This window comes from Macadamia integrifolia, chromosome 5 (assembly GCF_013358625.1).
Source record: "Macadamia integrifolia cultivar HAES 741 chromosome 5, SCU_Mint_v3, whole genome shotgun sequence".
NCBI lineage: Eukaryota > Viridiplantae > Streptophyta > Magnoliopsida > Proteales > Proteaceae > Macadamia > Macadamia integrifolia.
The window spans coordinates 5,852,036-5,870,886 of NC_056561.1; the positions used below are offsets into that span (position 1 = coordinate 5,852,036).

An 18,851-nucleotide genomic window follows, 5' to 3' on the forward strand; every position below is an offset into this window, starting at 1 on the left:
TAAAATTATCCTTCATAGCAAAAAAAAAAAAGAAAAAAAAAAAAAGAAAAAAAAAAGAGTTGTCAATGTTGGTGTTGGCCGGTTAAATATAACTTATAATCAAGTTATAATTTGGTTGTAATCGTATCGAATACAATATCGATCAGTCTCGGTCTATAGTCTATGCCAATCAGGATTGGTCAATATTGGAAAGATTTACCCCTAGTTTTATTTTAAAATTGATTTTTATAACCATTTTATTCTTGGTTTGTACCAACGTGGGATTGGCAACAAATTGATATTGGCCCCTGTTGATATTGATACGATCTGACCGATTCCTTGATCCATGTACGTGATACTTGAACCATCTCAGAGATGAATTTGCTTCACTTTATGTCAATTGATTGCCAATGTGCCTTTGTTATGGCCAATTAACCAATAGAACAGTGCCTTACAAATCTGACTTCCATGATAGTTAATGCAATTAATGAATTATCAATTCAATTCAACTCAACTTGACTCAATCTAGCATAGCATGATGGTGGAGCTTAGCACTTTCTCGTGGTCTTTGAGCATAATACTTTTTTTTTTTTGTTGTTGTTTATAAATCATTTTTTCTTACTTCTTTTTGTCTTAAGCATTCTAATGACTTGGTGCTCTTGTTCAAGCACTTTGCTTATCTTGTTATGCAGAGGAAATGTTAACTTTTAGAAATGGTACTAATGTGGATGTAAACAATTTACTTATCTACTGATATTATATTCTTCTTAAAAAAATAAAAAAATAAAAAAAATAAAAAATAAAAAAATAAACTCAGCCTTATATGATGGTGTCAATTTAGAATTAGAATGGAAATCGATTGTTAAAAACCAAATGGAGAATTAAAATAATTTTTTTGGTCTTGTTTTTGTTTTGAAAATTGAAATTTCATTCGATTCGATTTTGGTTCTACACTAAGAAGTTCTAGTTTGAATCAAATGAAATGATGCATAATTCATATAAAACATCAAACCTACTGAACCCTAAATGCTACAACATGAGTTTTAAGATATTTGTTTTCACTTTGTCTCTTCCACCTCTGTCTTTTCATTCTTTGCAAAAAGAATCATCAAAGCAATGAAAATAACCCATAATATAAACATCAAAACCTTTCTACTTTCCCAAATTCTAACTTTTTAACTCCAACTAACACAATGGCTCTGTTTGGTTGCAAGGGAAATTAGAAAGAATGAAAGTGAAAACTACAAACCTAAATATCTTTTGTAATGATTACCTTCCTTTTTTTCTTCTAGATTTCTGCAGCCCAATAGGCATTACGGCCGTGCACCTCGAGATCCCAGAGAAGCTCTTGAAGCTTTTCGAGAGGGGATGCTGAGCCCCTTCTCAAAATAAGTACTCCTTCTCGAACTAATTATAGCATTAAATTCGAATTATTTCATCTTTGGTTATTAAATTTCACTTATACTTTGCATCCAACTCTTTCCTTGAGCACTAGAAAAAAGGGAATTGCATTGGAGTTCTCTGATCTGAAATAAACAATAGAAAAGTAAAAGAAATATAAGGCTTGGGAATCCACCTAGAGACCTTGGGATTTCACGCTAGAAGTACGCAAGTGATTCAACTTATAGTTGAGGAATCAACCTCAAAACTTCTAGAAATCAATCAAAGAACACTATTAGTCACAAGACATACTAGAGGAGAAATCTGAAAACTTTATTGCTTAAATTTGTATGAACTATAGGTAGGGTGCATAATATGTATAGAACTCAACTCCTAACATGACCAGAAGTTAATAAGAACAAAGAAAAAAGAGGGAATATACAGGCCCCTTAGGGAAAAGAAAATAAATCAATAAATAAAATTCTAAGGCCAACAATCGCGACCAACAAAACCCATTAAGGGGGGGGGGGATTGGACAATGGAGGGGGGAAGCCCCATGATAAAAAAATTAACCCGTTTTTTGGGGAATCTCTTATAGAGCGAGGGGAAAGCATGTTAAGCTTAGAACTAACATCATAGAAGATGGCATTTCAAATATGATCAAGAGAACGAGAGTTGGATGCCCATCTATGAAGATTTCGTTCTATGCATGGCAGTGCAGAACGTGAATTTTCCAGTAATGTCGCAAATAGAAGATCATGTAGAAGTCATATTAACCTAAATCCATTCACCATGAAGGGAAAGAACACATCTCTTGCCTAGCCAGCAGCAATTGAGGACTCTTTTCCAAATAAAGGAAGCAAAGGGATAACCGAAAAAGAGGAAAGTCTGGATATTCGAAGCCATTTCAACAAAGATAGTAGGAAGGAGAGACCTAAATATGTTAGTAAAGGAGGAAGCATTTGGTGGGGATGCAATTGGAGAGGGCTCTCTATGCAGTGAAATTGTGGTAGGGAATGTGACCCAGGAACCAAACAATTTTACTCCAGTGGCTAATGGGAATAAATTTCCAAGCTGAGAAGCTGAAGGTGCCTATGGACGAGAGAGGGACCAGATGAATCTGTCCCCCCTTCCTTGGTGACCAGGGGGCTGTGGTAGGGAATGTGACCTGGGAACCAAACAATTTTACTCCAAGGGGCAGGGGCTAAAGGGTTGTGGGAATGAATAAATTACCAAGCTGAGGAGCTGTATGTGCTTGTGGGCGAGGGGGACCAGATGAACATGTCCCCCATTAAATGGCCATGGAAGCTTGGTGCCATAAGATATTTATCAATTTGATTCATATTTCTTATATGTATTAGAGGGTTAATTCCGAAACATTAGTTTAATTTGTATTAAGGAGTTGAAAACCCTGATTCACCAATCTTATACCATCTTGTTACTTCACCCCTTCTGTCCCCAACCCCAACCTCATCTCCGCCCCCATAGAGAGAGAGAGAGAGAGAGAGAGAGAGAGAGAGAGAGAGAGAGAGAGAGAGAGAGAGAGAGAGAGAGAGAGAGGTGTCGTAGCCAAGCATAAGCCAGCATAGCATGATGCTAATCTCCACAGTGAACCCAAACTTACCTTTGAGTACTTGGGGCCCGTTTGATTTTGTTTTTAGAAATGGTTTTTCTGTTTTTCTGTGCTCAGAAATAGAAAAACATCATTTTTTCTGTTTTATTTTTTTTGTTCTGTTTCACCTATTTATGAAATAAAAATTAAAATTTATATATACTTTTGTTCCCAGAAACAGGAATGGAAAAATACCTATTAGTTACTTTTCTGTTTCTTGAAACAAGGTGAGGGGGAAAAATCATGAAATCCTGAGTCCCGACGCCCTACCCTCTCCTATCTCCCTATAGCTCTCCACAAGCTGCAACTCTCCACAAAGCTCGACGACTGTCTCTGCTCTCTCGCGAAGCTCCGACGACCTTCTCTGCTCTCTTGCGAAGGTCGATGTTCTCTGCTCTCTCTCTCTCTCTGTCTCTCGTCAAGCAATGGAGAGTTGCAGCAACAAGTATGATCGTCAAGCTCAGGTATCATTTCAAGCACTAATTCACATATCTGATTTAATCTCTGTAACGTGGGGATTGGGGGGTTATCTTGTTGATATCTAATGGGTAATCTCAGGCCCTAATTTCTGATTCCTTCTAATCTGTGTGGATTTGGGAGTTATCTTGTTGATCTTTGATGGATTTAAGTTCTCTATTTGCTATTGCCGTTGCTGATCTTTGCTGTTCTTCCCTAATTCTTCGCTGGTCGAGATATTGAAGGTTTTCTTTTCTTCCTGAATATTATTATTACAATAATGTCTTTGGATCAATTTGTAGATTGTAATGGTTGGTCGGTTACTTGATATTCTGTGGTCTTAGAATCGAGGCGAGACTTGATTACCTGATTCCGGACTGATTGCAATTCTCACCATGGCCTAGCCGAACCATCAGGCCTTACCAGCAGGACCAAGCACTCCAACTGTTTGTGCTAGGGCCTAGCCGAAGCCTGATGTGTTTTATTTCCTTTGATTTCCATAATCCTTTCTCTTTTTCAATTAATTCCTTGCCAAACGACGATGAACTAAGGTCAAGCTCTTTACGGAAAGGGTAAGTGGCGTAGGGTGGCGTGCACCGCGTGGTACTGCTATTGTTACTCTGGAGGAGTTCTCTAGATCTGCTATCCATTCTCCTGATTCATCTCAATTCAGAGCTCCACCAAACCTCTTCAGATCAAAGATTTGAGAGACTTTGCTTTAGATTGATAATGGCAACCTACACCACCACAATCCCGTCTTCTTCCTCCTATCGATGGAATTACGATGTATTTGTGAGTTTCGAAGGAGAAGAAATAGTGAAGAATTTCACAAGTAACCTAATGTCATTAATAAGTTCTGATTTTTAGCTTCACCCATGCAAGCTGACTTTGAGATTCATGACTCCTACTTACACACTCACTTTAGCCTTGCTTATAAGCTATGGCTGAAGCAATTCAGGTCACTTTAGCCTTGCTTATAAGCACAACCAGGACAACCATTCCCCATAGCATGGGTACTCTCTTTATTTACATCCAGGATAGACTTCCACAAGATTCTGCACTATTTATATACACAAGATTTATGACATGGGTATGGCAAATTTGTAACAGGTTTTGCTTGTTTGATGTGTAGGAAATGATCACAGAATATGTGCTACTAGAAGTATTCCCAATTACAGACACGACTAGGATTGTAGCTACCATTATTAAATAATCATCTCTTGGTCCTCAAGACTATCAGACCACTCAATATTCATCACTATTCTTTGTATACTATGGGAACCTGTTAAGGATCTGAAGTGTAGGCTAGCATTGATTTTCTGTGTTTGGTTTTGTTGGACTCAGATACAACTTTGAGGTAGTAGTATTATGCTTACCATTGCTTGTACTCTTCATTTATGACTCTACTGTTCAATATATGTCAAGAAACACTACAATTTCTATTTCATTTTGTGGGTTCTTGTTGAATAGTTGCAATAGGGAGGTAGTGTATGATAGACCTGAACCAAGGGTTTTACTGTTTTAACTAGTTGGAGAGTTGGTACTGTTGAAAATGATATCCTGAAGTTCTTAGTAGGATTGTCTATACAGAGCTCTAGGAACTTATGTATTTAATTGTCATTCTTATGGTGATTTGAAGATTAGTGACCTTTTTTTTAAGATTTTTTTTCAAGAATAAGCACTATTGGAACCTTTTCTAGTTACTAAAAATGAACTCTAATGAAAGCAATGTGGGTGATTTAGCACATGTAATGGCTGAAACATAGATAACAACAAACTGCACTCAGGAACAATATGGTATAGAAGGGGAGACCTAATAAGACTAAGCAGTATACCTTGACACCATTAAGTAAATATAACTTACAGTTTTAAAGTCTAAGTAACTCATTTCAGGCAGATCACAGATTTCTCACTATTGTCATGAATACATACTGAAAATTTGATTAGTTTTTCATACAGGAAGCAGCAGTAGATTAGTTTTTAATTGTTATGACCCCCGTATTCATACATTTACAACTCTATGGCCTGCATATGATGCTAGTGCACATAGATGCTTTTCTTGAAAATAATAGATCCATAAAACTAAAAGGAGAAAAGGGAAGGAGTCCAAGGAAAATATATACTAGAGGAAAGAAATGAGGTTCATGTATATAAACCATTTATTGCTACTGTTTCACTCACTTTGGAAATTTTGGTTATTTCTTTTGAGAGATTTCCTTTTGTTATTGTTGAATGCCAGTATGTGAATGTTCAATATGCATATCTGATTATGAGTTGATGATTCTTGAATTTAACATGATTAATGTTTCCTTTATGTAGACAATATGTCATATAGTGGAAACCCTACTCCTGCTCCAACCACAACCACAACCACAACCACAACCACAATCCTTTGGAATGCTTCTGAATTGAATAAATTCATCAACTTTTCAGTAAGGTTGATAATGTAAGGAATGGTCAGAAGTCCAACTCCACATTCAGTAAGGTTGGGTGGAATAACATTAAAGCAGGACTAGAAGCAACTTTTCAACGTCCATTTCAAAAAGAGCAGTTGCGTAATAAGATGAATAAGCTACGAGGTGACTATAATAGTTTCATGTGGTTGCTTGAAACTATGAGATTTGGATGGGATTCAAATACCAAGACTGCTACAGCTGCAGATTCTGTTTGGGAAAATACCATAAAGGTAATCCATTCCTTGAAGCAATAGTCAATGGATAAATATATATATATATATATATTTTGCCTACAGTGTATAATATCGATTATTTTAGATTATAGGCAAATCCAAATTGGACCAAATTCTAAAAGAGTGGACTTCCATGGTGGCCAGAGTTGTTAGAGGTCTTCTCAGACTCAAGTGCTCGAGGAGATAGAGGAGTATCTCAGCATATTGCTGGGAATCAAAAGTCTATCGACATTGATCTTGATTGTGAGGATGAGAATGATAAACATGATTCTCCTAAAGATTTAGTAGGTCTGCATGATATAGAGCCTACAGATGTTGACGAAGTGGTCATTCGTTCTACAACAAAGCAGAAGCGTGATAGAACTCCCACAGACCGAAGGAAGAAGAGTACAACAAAAGTCATTACCAAATCTGCACATGACTTCAGCTCATATGTGGCCTGAAAAATGAAAAAAAGGGGGTAGTAGTACTCCCACTTCCAGAACAGTTCTTCCAACTGTCAATAATCTAGTGGGTGGAATGTACAACATCAAAGCATGTCAGGTATTGTTGGACAACATGACAGAGTTAACAGAAGAGATGTGGGTGAAGGCTCAACAAAAGATACAGAGTGCTGCTTGGAGAATATCATTTGTAGAAGTTGTTGTTGAAAAAAGGATGTGGGTGATTAGAGCATTGAAGTAGGATTTGGGAGTTTCTTGAAAACAATAGGTTTCTTTTTAAATTTGAGGATGACATGGATATTTGTTTATTTGATTTTGATGGATGGTTTGAATTAAAAGTAGGATAGGGGAATTTCTTTGAGGATAACATGGATATTTCTTTGCTTGTTGATTTTGATGGATATTTTGATTTAAAAGTAGGATATGAGAGTTTATTTGAGGATGATATGGATATTTGTTTGTTTGATTGATTTTGATGGATGATTTGATTTAAAAGTAGGATATGGGAGTTTCTTCCATATATTGATTTATTTACATGATTTTTTAAGGATGACATGGATCTTTGTTATTACCTTATTGATGAATGCATTTTTTCAGTTCTTATTATGTAGTATTTTGATACTCATATTCATTTATATACAGGTATGGCAATGAATCCTACAAATTTCGAAGATGATTCATCCAATGATGATAACATCATCCTATATACATTCCAAACGTTGTTAGATTACCTTCGGATTAGAGAACCATGTATGGATAGTAACTACACAGGAGCTGTCATGGTCGCAGAGACATTGAATGGGCATTCAAATCTATGCTCATTGAATTTAGAGTTGAGAGACATGTATTCCTCAATCTACATGATATGATGATACATAGAGGATGGTTAGATGATAGTTGTCATATATGGGTAGATGAACAACTTGCAATTTTTATTGTAATAGTAGCGCCTAGAAGCAATACTAGATAAGTTGCAAAGAAATTTCAATGATCTGGACAGACAATTAGTGCTATATTTCAAAAAGTGTTGCACGCTATGGTTCAACTAGCGAATGAAACAATCAGACCACCTAATTTTGATGTGGTCCCCTCAGAGATTCAACATAACCCAAAGTTTAGCCCTTTCTTTCAAGTAACCTTTTATGATTTATGCTAAGTGCAAATATTATCAATTACTAGTTAATGAATGAATTCTAACAGATATCCATATTGTGTTTCATTTAGGATTGCATTGGTGCTATTGATCACACTCATATTAGCACCATAGTACCCAGATCAGAGCAAACCCGATACAGAAATCGAAAGGCATTAATCACACAAAATGTTATGTGTGCCGTTCGACATGCGTTTCACATTTGTGTACGCGGGCTGGGAAGGTAGTGCACATGATGCTCGGGTTTTTGAAGAGGTGAGATCAAATGTTATCTTAGGTTTTCCTCATCCTCCTCCAGGTAATTCACAACAAACAAATCACTTGTACGTTAAGTGTCTTTTTAGACTAATATACTCACTTGTATAAACGTTATCCATAATACTTAAAGGCAAGTGTTATGCTGTGGACTCAGGTTACGCAAGTCAACTTGGGTATTTGACACCCTTTCGAGGAGAAATGTATCACCTACCAGATTTTAGTGGGGAGAGAAGGGGTGCAAGAACGCCGAAGGAGTTGTTCAACCACAGACATTCCTCCTTACTGAATGTTATTGAAAGAACCTTTGGTGTATTGAAAAATAAATTCCAAATCTTACAAAAAATGAAGGGTTACCGTATCGAGGACCAAGTCAGCATCGTAGTTGCATGTTGTGGGCTTCACAACTACATCAAAAAACAAGGTATTAAAGATGATCTTTTTGATGAATATGGCTGTGAACAGAATGTAATTGATCAACTAAATCCTCCTAATCATCAAGACTTCATTGCTCCAACTACAAGCACAAGTCAGAGAGGAGCAAGACAGATGTCAATGTTGAGGATAAATATAGCAAATCAAATGGCTATATCGAAGGGAATGCCTATGATTCCAATTGATGGACCTTGATGTTTTGATTTTAATGACTTTATGTCAGTTACTACCATTAATGATTTTATGTTAGTTGTTAGAGTATATGTTACGTAATAGAAAACTCTATGTTCTATTTACTTATGTGACATTTAAAAAGATATTCCCTATTGAATCTCTATCACATTGGGTTTTTTTCATTTTAATCATGTATGATGTCTTCCCTTTTGTTAAAATTCTAATGGCATAATTGTAATTAATGATACATACATAAGAAACCGTTTCTTGAAACAGAAAAATCAAACACTTTTTTGAGGTAAAAAAATTGTTTCTTGGGACAGAAACGGGAGAAACCATTTTTGCTGTTTCTAGACACAGAAGCAATTGAAACAAAATCAAACGGCCCCTTGTTTGATCACGTTGGGTGTTTTCCTGTCGCTTTTGAGGCTTAAAGTTCCCAATGATTGATCTAACTAATTACTCTTCATTTTGTTCTGACGATCTGTCTTCTGCTTAGATTGCATTTCTTTACAGATATTGGGTCCCTAAAAGGCAAACTTAGATCCTCCATTTTTGTTCAGAAGAAAAGTCTAATGGGTGCTTGGCTGCTACTTCTATTTTTTAGTGGCTTTGCACATTCATACACAATGTGATAATCCAAAATGCAACTTAGATTTGGAGATGTTAGATCATGAAACTTGAAATTAATTTCATTGATGATATGAAGGGCTATTTATACAATGATATTAGTTAGACTCCCATACATGGGTACTTAGTACAAGGTAAACTACCCTAAATACAAGTTTATATTCTCACACTATGAGTGGGAGAATATTTGATATCATCTATAACCGGAAGGTATAACTCATGCAATCCAACCCATGTACAACGTGTACAAAATATGATTCACATAATTCTTACGCTCAATAGGAGAAAACAATATGCATGATATCATCATATTTTGAAGGTCTGGCCTGGAAAAAAAAAAATGATGGCCATTGGCCAAGTTAAAGTCCAATTGCATGGTCAAATATTTCTTGATAGATAATTAGCTCAGTTCAACAGAGCTTTTATTGCACTGTTTGGTACTGCTCTAGGTCTACAAAAGCCTATTGCACCTTGGTACGTTATGGGTTTATCCGCGCTTACCTATCTTGGAGAAGACAAGAAAACAATAGGCAAGGGAGGGATTTTAGAAGCTTAGTTGGCTTAATTAGGAGGGAGCCGAACCTCTTTTCTCAAAATAGAAGAAATAGGGAATTCAAGTCATCATATCATTCCATCTTGAGCTTATTTGATAGGCATCCAATTGTTTACAACTATTACCCTTGAATTACATAACGACTAGATAACTACACCCATAACTAAACCCACATACAACACTACTTCTGAGTTACATAAATACACTCAAACACTCAAGAACTACATAATATTTACTCTGGTTACTCTCATGTACAACCATGTATTACTCTTACGTACAACCATGCAAGCCCATGCATTCATGCGTGCGTATGTAACACACCCAGCTATATCACTTTGGTGTAATCTTCTGTCATAGTAAAAAACCTGATCATGCAGGATCTTGGTAATCCTGAAGATCAAGCTCATCTGAGTCAATATTTTTACATGTGTTATAGTTCTTACCCCCACACCCACACACCCCCCCAAAAAAAAAAAAAAACCAACAGGGGACTTAGCAGTGTCTTGTGTAAAAAGACGAATGTCTTTCTAGTAATCATATTTTCCATAAATATTTAGAGCATCTGAGGGTTTACATAACTTAATTCAAAATTAAATCATCTGAAGTGATGGTCATAGCATTTGATTTGTTAGTGTTTAAAAAGGGTTGTCTTATAAGTGAGGTGCTTGAATGGCATATCTCATCTTCCCTATGTGTCTCAAGAGAATGACCTGCTCCTTTTCGATTTAATGGACATCTAGGATGAATAAAAATGCGAGCTTTAGTTGGCCAACCACTACATAAGTCATTGGCAGGGAAAGAGAGTGACAGATCCAATGATTTATGATAAGGAACTATTGGAAGAAGACCTACTTATTCACACAACTACTCTTTCTTTGATCTATAGTTTAGAACTTGCTTCTTCTTCCCCCACCCCCTACCAGCATTATCAGTTCAGCAAGTGGTTATAATGATCCATCCAATTATATTCTTTGAAACAACTGAAACTATATAATGTTAAAAGAAAAAATGTTCCATAGAAAACTCTTCATTGTCTTATTGATAAGAATGATTTTACGGTGTTATCAACCCACTGGATCATATTTTTCTTCACTGTTCTTTTTCTGAGGTGATATGGAATTACTTTTGCCGGTGTTTTAATATAGTATGGAAGAAGTTTGGATCCTTGACAGAACTATTTTAATGGTGGAAGAGGAAGAAAAGTCACGTGTGCTGCAAAAAAGCGTGGGCTTTGGGACTGATCATAGTGGTTGACCATATCTGGCGAGAGAGAAATAATAGGCGACATGATGGTAATGTGAGACTTCCCAAGTATGTGAACCAAATGATCATTGAAGATATAAGGATCTGTAATCCCTGTGCTCAAGGTGAAGTGAAGTCGGTTGTTGAAATTATTTGCTGTAGGAAGCTTGCTTTAAGGATTCAGAATGTGCCAAACATGCCTATACTAGAGGTGTTCAGGTGTTTTTTTTTTTTTTTTTTGCTAAGAGTCAGCAAGTGAATTTTATTAATTAGGAGAAAGTATATATAATACAAAGAATGTAGTGTAACCTTGAACCTCTATTCCACCTTCGGCATTGCCATCAGCAGAAAAGAAATCCAATAAAAAAGAAAAAAAAAACTAAATAAACTGAGTTTTAGATTTGAAATACTATTCCACCTTCGGCATTGCCATTAGCAGAGTAGTAATTCAATCTAAAACTAGCGCTGTCATGAAAACCTATATCTCGGTCTCAGTTGGGCATCCCATGTTATATCATCCAAAATGAAAGAGGGGGAAGAATCTCATGATGATGTTGTTTGTGTGAGAGCTGCTTTCTTAGCTAACTTGTCTGCAATATTGTTAGCCTCCCTAAAACAATGGGTTACTGACCATGTAGAAGTATCCAAGAAAGCTTTATAGTAAAGCCATTGTTGCTGAAAAAATCATGGAATGGTGTTATGGTGGATACAGGTCACTACCATTTGAGAATCACTTTCAATCCATATGTTCCTCCATCTCCTAGCCTTTGCCATCTGTACACCCAAGAAGAAAGCCTGAAACTCAGCTACAAAATTATTTGTAACTCCTAGGCCACCGGCGAAACTTATGATGTGATTTCCTTTGTTGTCACGAAAGATACCTCCTGCTCCTGATCGGCCCGGATTTCCCAAAGAACATCCATCTATGTTTAGTTTAAGGAATCCTTCCCTAGGAGGTGTTCTGGTGTAAACCCTTGAAAAATTGGGTAAAACTGAATTTTATGGAAGCTCTATGGGAAATCCAGGTTGAGCGGATGCAGATGGGATTTTTTGTGATCATATGGGAAGAGTTCTGGAATCCTATGAAATTTTTATGGGCGTGACAGGGGTGTTCTAAGTTGAGGTGGAAGGGCTTATGGAGGGCCTTATGCATGCTGGTGAGCTGGCAATTAATCGGCTACGGGAGGAGTCTGACTCTAGTGAAGATGTGACCTCCTTTCAACAAAAGAGGATACCATGGTTTGCTTTATAGAGATGGAGTTATCTCCAGCCATTCTTGGAAGGGATTACATGGAAGATTACACATAAATTCAGAGAGGATAATTTGATTGCTGATTGTTTGGCCAGAGATGCGGCGAAGACGGGGATATCGTGTTCAAATGTAGTTTTTCCAGTTCATATTATGGATTTGATAAGGAGAGATGCGGATAGTAGACCTAACTATAGGTTTGGCTAGTGCGCTGTCCTTTCTCCTGCTGATGGCAATACTGAAGGTGGGGGTTAGGAGAGTGATTTTATGGTGTTTCTATTTGTACTGATGTTATTTTCTTCTCTTTAATAATATAATTTTTTAGCCCAAAAAAAAACCACTGGATACATTATTTATCGTTGATTGATTTATGTTTATCGGACCAAATCTTGTCCTCATACTGATTATGTTAAACATATCAATGAAATAATGCGAAAACCCAAAATGGGGGAGACAAAAATTGGGACTTGGACATTTTTGAGTTTAAGGGGTGGATGAGCATTGTGTCCTGAGACACTTGATGAAGTAGAAAGATTATGTATGAATCAGTACTGCATTGAGCAAAAGGGTCAGTGATGTGCTTCAGAAGAGGCTTTTGAGGTTGTTGAAGATTGGAGTGAGGATGACCTTGTAAGCTCTCTCTGTGGGATGGTAACTGTCCCAGAATATGTACTTGGAGGAGTTTGTACATGTAAATGGGTTTCCGTTGCACAGTACTATTGCTACTTCTATTATTCCAGTGCCACAACATCCTCTAGTTGCTTCTTCAAATCCTGTGGAGACCACTAATTATTAGCTGAACCTTAGTCGGCATCTATGCATGGTAAGGTCAGCAAGATTAGTGGTGATTACCGTATTTGTAAGGATTTTGGATCAGATCAATCAGAGGGTTGTAGATATCAACATAGAGGAACCTGAATTGTGGGAGGTTCTTATTTAGCAAATTCAGTTGAGAGGAAAGCTTAGAGTTGAAGAGCATGGCTGCTTGGTTGTAATTTTCTACACACAATCTAGCTATTCCCCCTCTTAATGTTCTTTGGGATGGCACACATCCAATTGGTGGGAGGCTGATAACAACAATCTTTCGTGCTCCTACTCTGTACAGTTCCTGCCAACAGAATAAGAAGTTGGTGGGAAATAAAAATCATTGTTTATGAAGAACAAGATAAATCTGCTCCACAATTTCCATATTTATTACTAGGCAGATCAGATCCCCCTTTCAACAATTCAACACATATTTATCATATATTAATTGAAAAAATTTCAGTAGTCTCATCTCTTTCATAAAAATTATTCTTTTTCGTTGGGTTTCTATTCAATTTTTGACCATAGAAAATCCCACATCCCTTGGGGATGCGTTATTGAATGTACATATATGATGCGGCCTTCTTTACATGGTATGACGCGTTTTAAAACTTTGAGACCCACATGTTAGAATGGGCAATATCATGCCATTAGTGGGGCCAGTCGTGTGGCACTTCACTCTCTCTGTAGCTTTTTAATATTATCGGCTGGAGTCTTAGACAGACAGATCCCCTGAACTTAGTCCAGCATCACTCGGTGTTGAAAACCTTGATTCATTATTTGGTTCAGGTCATTCGCTTAGTTGAAGGATTGTGTGATTGTTTTAGCTTCGGTCATTCTTTTTCCATTGTTTTACTAATATTTCTTCTTTCTCCCCTCCCCTTCATATTGAGAAGATACTTCTCAGCATATACCCTGAGAGATCTCTCAGTACAGTGTAACGGTTCCTAACAGTTACTTTGTTATTTTATTCTAAAGCTTCTATTAGGTTTCATGGTGTTGTAGTTTAAATCTAGTAGTAGTAGTAGTAGTAATATAGAAGGAAGAAGAGGGTGACCTGAATGAAAGTAGAAGCGAATTGGACCAAGAGATTGGTGTAAGAGGCAATGTCGTAGTGCAGTTTCCTAAGAAGAGTAGGGAAGTAAGTAGTTGCAATGTCGTTGCTCCCTGTACACAGCACATATAGGCTCTCTGATACAATCTTCTTGCTTCTCTCTTCACCAATCCCACTCTTCACCTTCTCTATGTACTCTTCAAACAGATTTAGCTGCTCGCTTAATGTCATGGCTATCTAGTCATCATTTTATAAATAGAAGAAAGAAATAGAATTAGAATATATATAGAGGAATCAGATTGACTGTTATATATATAGTAACTCTCTAACTTCTTGTACCTCTATATCGGATGTGAGAGGATCATAACCTGCACCACCTGAAGCGAAGTTTACGCCAGTGAGGAGGTCTTGCAGGGTGAGCTTTGGGTCCAAATATGCCGGTAACAGCTCCTTAATCCCCATTGCTTCAACTGGAAATAATTAGTTCTTAAAATGATTAATTATATTATTAGATGCATCACCATTCTATATTCTGAGGAGAATGAAGACCTTTCTCTTCACATCATGGAGGAAGTTATGAGGGACGCCATGTGCAGGCCAAGATTTAGATTCCACTAATTTTTGTTAGGCCCCTCTGTTGATGGCAATGCCGAAGGTGGGGTGGTCTATGGATCTTGAGACTTGCTCACTTTCTTTAGCAGGCTTTTTTTTTTTTTTCTGATTTTTGATGTATTGAGTTGATGTGGTTTTTCTTTCTTTCTTTTTGGCTTAATAAAATTTGATCTGCTAGCAAAAAAAAGATGGAAGAAGCAAACGATCTTTATAATATAACATTAGCCTGTGAGTTGGCAAATAAGATGTTCTCTGCTACTAGAGGAGGAGGTATGGGGGCTAAGAATGATATTCAAAAAACATTTGATACCATTTCTTGGAGGTTTATCATGCTGGTCTTGAGGAGGCTTGGTTTTTCTGATACATGGCTGAACTGGATTTATCAAATTTTATCCTCCTCAAGAGTTTTTATTCTTCTAAATGGTGGTCCTGTAGGATTTTTTGGAGTGGAGCGAGGATTGCGCCAAGGTGATCCAATTTCTCCCATTCTCTTTATTTTCGAAAAAGAGGTTCTCTGTAGAGGTCAGAAAAATTTACTGCATCAAGGAAAAATCAAAGCCCTTCCTAGTCTAAGAGGTCAGTCAGCTCCAACCCATCTGCTATTTGCTGACGATATCTTCATTTTTATGAGTGCTTCAGTTAACTATGTTAGAAATTAAAAAAAGTTCTTGACCACCTGAGCGAACTGACCGAAGGGACTTGACTTATCTGAACCAAACGTTAGCGACTTAAGCTAAGCCTATCACGAGCAGCATCGCTGCTTGATCGGTGTGGAGGAGCATCTCAAAGTATGAGGCAAAGGATCAAGCGCTTCGACTTTGTCCCTTGGGATCCACCATAGGCTGGGTTTGAGAGCCGTGTGTGGGTGACTATCCAGCACGGTTCGGAGAGCACTGGTGAATGGAAGCCCCCTCTATCAAGAAAGAAAGAAGCAGCTCTTCCCACGGCGGAGTCACCATTGACTTCAACATGTTAACTTGGAGAAAAGTAAGAAGTTCATGGGATCGATTTCTCCTACAAGAAAGCATACCATTGTGGAGATTTTGGGAATTTCTTCTCGCGATTTCCTACTAGGTTTCTGGGTGTTGAAATGTTTAAAGGCAGAGTCATGAGGCAATACTTGCTTCCTGTTTTGGATAAAGTTAGAGAGAGGTTCTCGGGATGGAAAGGAAAAATTCTCTCAATGGCTGGTCAGGTGCAGCTGGTTAACTCTGTTGTCTAAGGCTTGCCTATTCACAACTTTTCTCTGTACTGGTGGCCTTCATCATTGATAGTTATGATGGAAAAATGGCTAAGAAATTTTATTTGGACAAGGGATGTTGATATCTCTAAAGCTGTCACGGTCAAGTGGGACCAAGTGTGCAAGCCTACAAATGAAGGTGGGTTAGGCATTCACAGGCTCCGTGATGTCAATAAATCCCTTCTCTGCAAGCAGGCTCGGAATGTGAAGCATGGGAATTTGGCAATGAGTAAGTTTTTCAGGGCTCATTTTCTTAAGAACGGTAACCGACTTCATTTGGCCTGGTGTTCTTAAAATGTGGTCATTCATTTCAATTAATGAGAGATAGGTAGTGGGAAATGGGAAAAAAAGGTCTCTGGAATGATCATTGGCTAGGAGAGTTTTCTATCTTGGAATCTTGTGGCCAAGCTTTAGCTCCCCATCTAAATTCTTTTGCAAAAGTTTCAGGAATTATTTTAGACTTTAGCTGGAATATCCCAGACGTTAGTTCATCTTCTCTGAGAAATGATTTTGCTGTAGCTAAATTGATAAAGCTATCCTAATTTGATTTGGAAGATAAATGTTTTTGGAGCTGTATTTCTTCAGGATATTTCTCCTCTTATTCTGCCTTATTTTGCCTGGAATGAGATTAGAAGTAGAAACCCAAAAATCCTTTGCTCCTCGCTTGTTTGGATAAAGGCTTTGCAACCAAGACATCAGTGTTTGTTTCGCGATTGATGCATAGAAAGCTCCCAACAGATGATATCATTGCTGGGAAGGGGATCCTTACTATTTTCGAATGCAATCTATGTGGTTCAGATGCAGAAACTTTTAATCACATTTTTATTACCAACAGATTTTCAGTTGGCATTTGGAAATTATTTTTAGATTGTTTTGGGAATTCTTGGCCTGATCCATGCCACCTTTGGGAACTATCTCTTTGGTGGATTAGAAAGAGGAGTGTGCTATCTGTCAAAGATCCATGGTCTATTGGTTTTGTTCTAGTTGCAGGCAATATTTGGAAGGAAAGGAATGATAGATGCCATGGGGGTTCTATGAAGTCAATTTTCTAGATTTTTTACAAAGTAAAGGATGATGTGAAGAATGGGAATTACTCATTACAGGGAGTAATCAAGCAACCTATAGACTTAACATGTTGTTGCAGGCTAGGCCTTTTAGCCGTTCCAAGAAAAAGATGTTTCAATGCTCGAGGTATTTTGGTGTAAGCCAATGGTGGGATGGACCAAATTAAATATAGATAGATGTTCTCTAGGTAATCCAGTTCGAGCTGGTGTAGGTGGTGTGCTAAGAGATCATAAGGGTTCCTGTGTGAGGTCATTTCAGAAATTTTTGGGAGTGCAGACAAATTATTTTGCAGAATTCAATGCTCTTCTTGAAGGAATCATATTGGCTAAGGAATTGAATGTTGAATCTCTTTGGATTGAATATGACTCAACGGTTGTTGTTGTGGCAGTTTAAGCTTGATCAATTCCTTGGTAGGCTCAACAGGATTGGATAATATGTCAGGATTTCTTAGCTTCCATATCGTGGAAGATTTCATATTGTTTTCGAGAAGCAAACGAAGTGGTTGAATTTCTTGCTAGAGAGGTGGTAAAATCTGGAGAATCCTCTTTAAATATTTATTTTCCACATCGTATCATTTGTGAGCTTGCTAATGATGCTAATTCAAGATCTGAATTTCGTTTCACTTGTGATTAGATTTAATTTCCCCTGTTGATGGCAATGCCGAAGGTGGGGGATTTTAAATATTTGTAATTTTGTTTCACATTTTTTTCTTTCCTCTCAATAAAATTTTTGGACATTTAGCAAAAAAAAAAAAAAAAAAAGGAGATCGAAGAAGCAGAGAGAATACCTATGAGGTCAGAGGGGACCTTTCCATTGCTGAACCTACCAGTAGCGGCTCCTCCCATGAAATCTCTGCCATACGGAGGAAAATTGCACTTAGCCAGTGAAGGTAAATAGTTGTTGTTACCAGTATCCACGATCGAATCTCCAAAGACTAGTACTGCGGGTACCGTGGAATTGGCAGGTGCTGCAACGACTTTTTGAATTATTTGAGAGGTGAGGCAAGCAAGTAGAGATAGAAGAAGAGCCAAAGAAGGAGTAGCCAGGTTTAGAGAGGGAGGCTGCATTTCCTTTGTGAAATGTGAAGATTGCAGAGATTGGCAGGAGACATACACACTGGCGGGTGGTGTCATATATATATAGACTCTATATGAGAGAGAGAGAGAGAGAGAGAGAGAGAGAGAGAGAGAGAGAGATGTGGAATAGAATATGGATCAGATTCTCATGGAGACTGATCCACATAAATGGAATTACACTTGATCCGCTCTTTGTGGAGTATATATTTACACGTTCAGATATGGCCATGCCCATACGTGAGTGGATCTGATCAGGCACTGACATAACTAGTAGCAGCTATTAACTACCCACAAATTGGATTTAAAGTTTTAAACGCAGGGATATGGGCAGCAGGAGAGAAGGACGGAAAAGAATAATTTATTTCCATGTGGAAGATTAATAGAAGTAAGTGTTTTCAGAGTGAGGGACTACAAGAGGTTTGTTTCAAAAAATGGCAAAAAAAGTCATAAAAAACAATTGCATTAAATGTTAGTGTACCATGCTTGTAGAGCTTAAGACATTTAAGATAGGTACTTTGTGATCATATTCTGAAAATACTAATCATCCTTTTGAAGTAGTTCAAGATGAGCTCTGCCAATGTGATGCTCCTTATAAATAGCTAAATTCTCTATTTTGGTAGTGGTTGAATTAATGCTACTCTATAAATATAGCTAAGTTGTCAATGTTGGTTATGGATGCTGTGATAGTAGACCTCATTATAAGTTTCATTAGAGTGTGGTTTAGGCCCATGTTGATGGCAATGTTGAAGG

At 37.4% G+C, this 18,851-nt stretch overlaps 3 protein-coding genes across 4 annotated transcripts in view; 2 read left to right on the forward strand and 1 right to left on the reverse strand.

The window, feature by feature from the left end:
- Nucleotides 1-6,559, forward strand: part of LOC122079947 — a 22,291-nt gene extending 15,732 nt beyond the window's left edge. The window contains exons 3-4 of the mRNA XM_042646750.1: nucleotides 5,861-6,113; nucleotides 6,239-6,559. Of these exons, the coding sequence (XP_042502684.1) occupies nucleotides 5,861-6,113; nucleotides 6,239-6,559 (574 nt within the window). The remainder of the gene's footprint in view (nucleotides 1-5,860; nucleotides 6,114-6,238) is intronic.
- LOC122077805 lies at nucleotides 3,213-8,739 on the forward strand. Of its 2 annotated transcripts, XM_042643677.1 has the most exons (3): nucleotides 3,213-3,435; nucleotides 7,784-8,010; nucleotides 8,125-8,739. In XM_042643677.1, the coding sequence occupies exons 2-3, from the start codon at nucleotides 7,881-7,883 to the stop codon at nucleotides 8,595-8,597; spliced, it is 603 nt and encodes a 200-aa protein (XP_042499611.1). In that variant the 5' UTR covers nucleotides 3,213-3,435; nucleotides 7,784-7,880; the 3' UTR covers nucleotides 8,598-8,739. The 2 variants fall into 2 exon arrangements, 1 of the variants encoding a protein (XP_042499611.1); XR_006139962.1 differs by lacking the exon at nucleotides 3,213-3,435 and having other exon boundaries at nucleotides 7,985-8,010; nucleotides 8,101-8,739.
- A 3,910-nt stretch (nucleotides 8,740-12,649) lies between these two features.
- Nucleotides 12,650-18,112, reverse strand: LOC122078748 (GDSL esterase/lipase EXL3-like). Its single transcript, XM_042644863.1, has 5 exons — nucleotides 17,813-18,112; nucleotides 14,448-14,578; nucleotides 14,112-14,345; nucleotides 13,103-13,358; nucleotides 12,650-13,023 (listed from the first exon to the last, which is right to left on the reverse strand). The coding sequence occupies exons 1-5, from the start codon at nucleotides 18,090-18,092 to the stop codon at nucleotides 12,833-12,835; spliced, it is 1,092 nt and encodes a 363-aa protein (XP_042500797.1). The 5' UTR covers nucleotides 18,093-18,112; the 3' UTR covers nucleotides 12,650-12,832.
- Between the last annotated feature and the right edge of the window lie 739 nt (nucleotides 18,113-18,851).

Bases quoted from the DNA above. Each gene is read 5' to 3' on its own strand.
- LOC122077805 (XM_042643677.1), top strand. From the start codon at position 7,881: ATGTTATGTGTGCCGTTCGACATGCGTTTCACATTTGTGTACGCGGGC. The intron at 8,011-8,124 runs GTAATTCACAAC...CTGTGGACTCAG, and splicing joins TTTTCCTCATCCTCCTCCAG to GTTACGCAAGTCAACTTGGG.
- LOC122078748 (XM_042644863.1), bottom strand. From the start codon at position 18,092: ATGCAGCCTCCCTCTCTAAACCTGGCTACTCCTTCTTTGGCTCTTCTT. The intron at 13,359-14,111 runs GTCACCCTCTTC...TTCTGTTGGCAG, and splicing joins TCGCTTCTACTTTCATTCAG to GAACTGTACAGAGTAGGAGC. The intron at 13,024-13,102 runs GTAATCACCACT...TGGTCTCCACAG, and splicing joins CCAAAATCCTTACAAATACG to GATTTGAAGAAGCAACTAGA.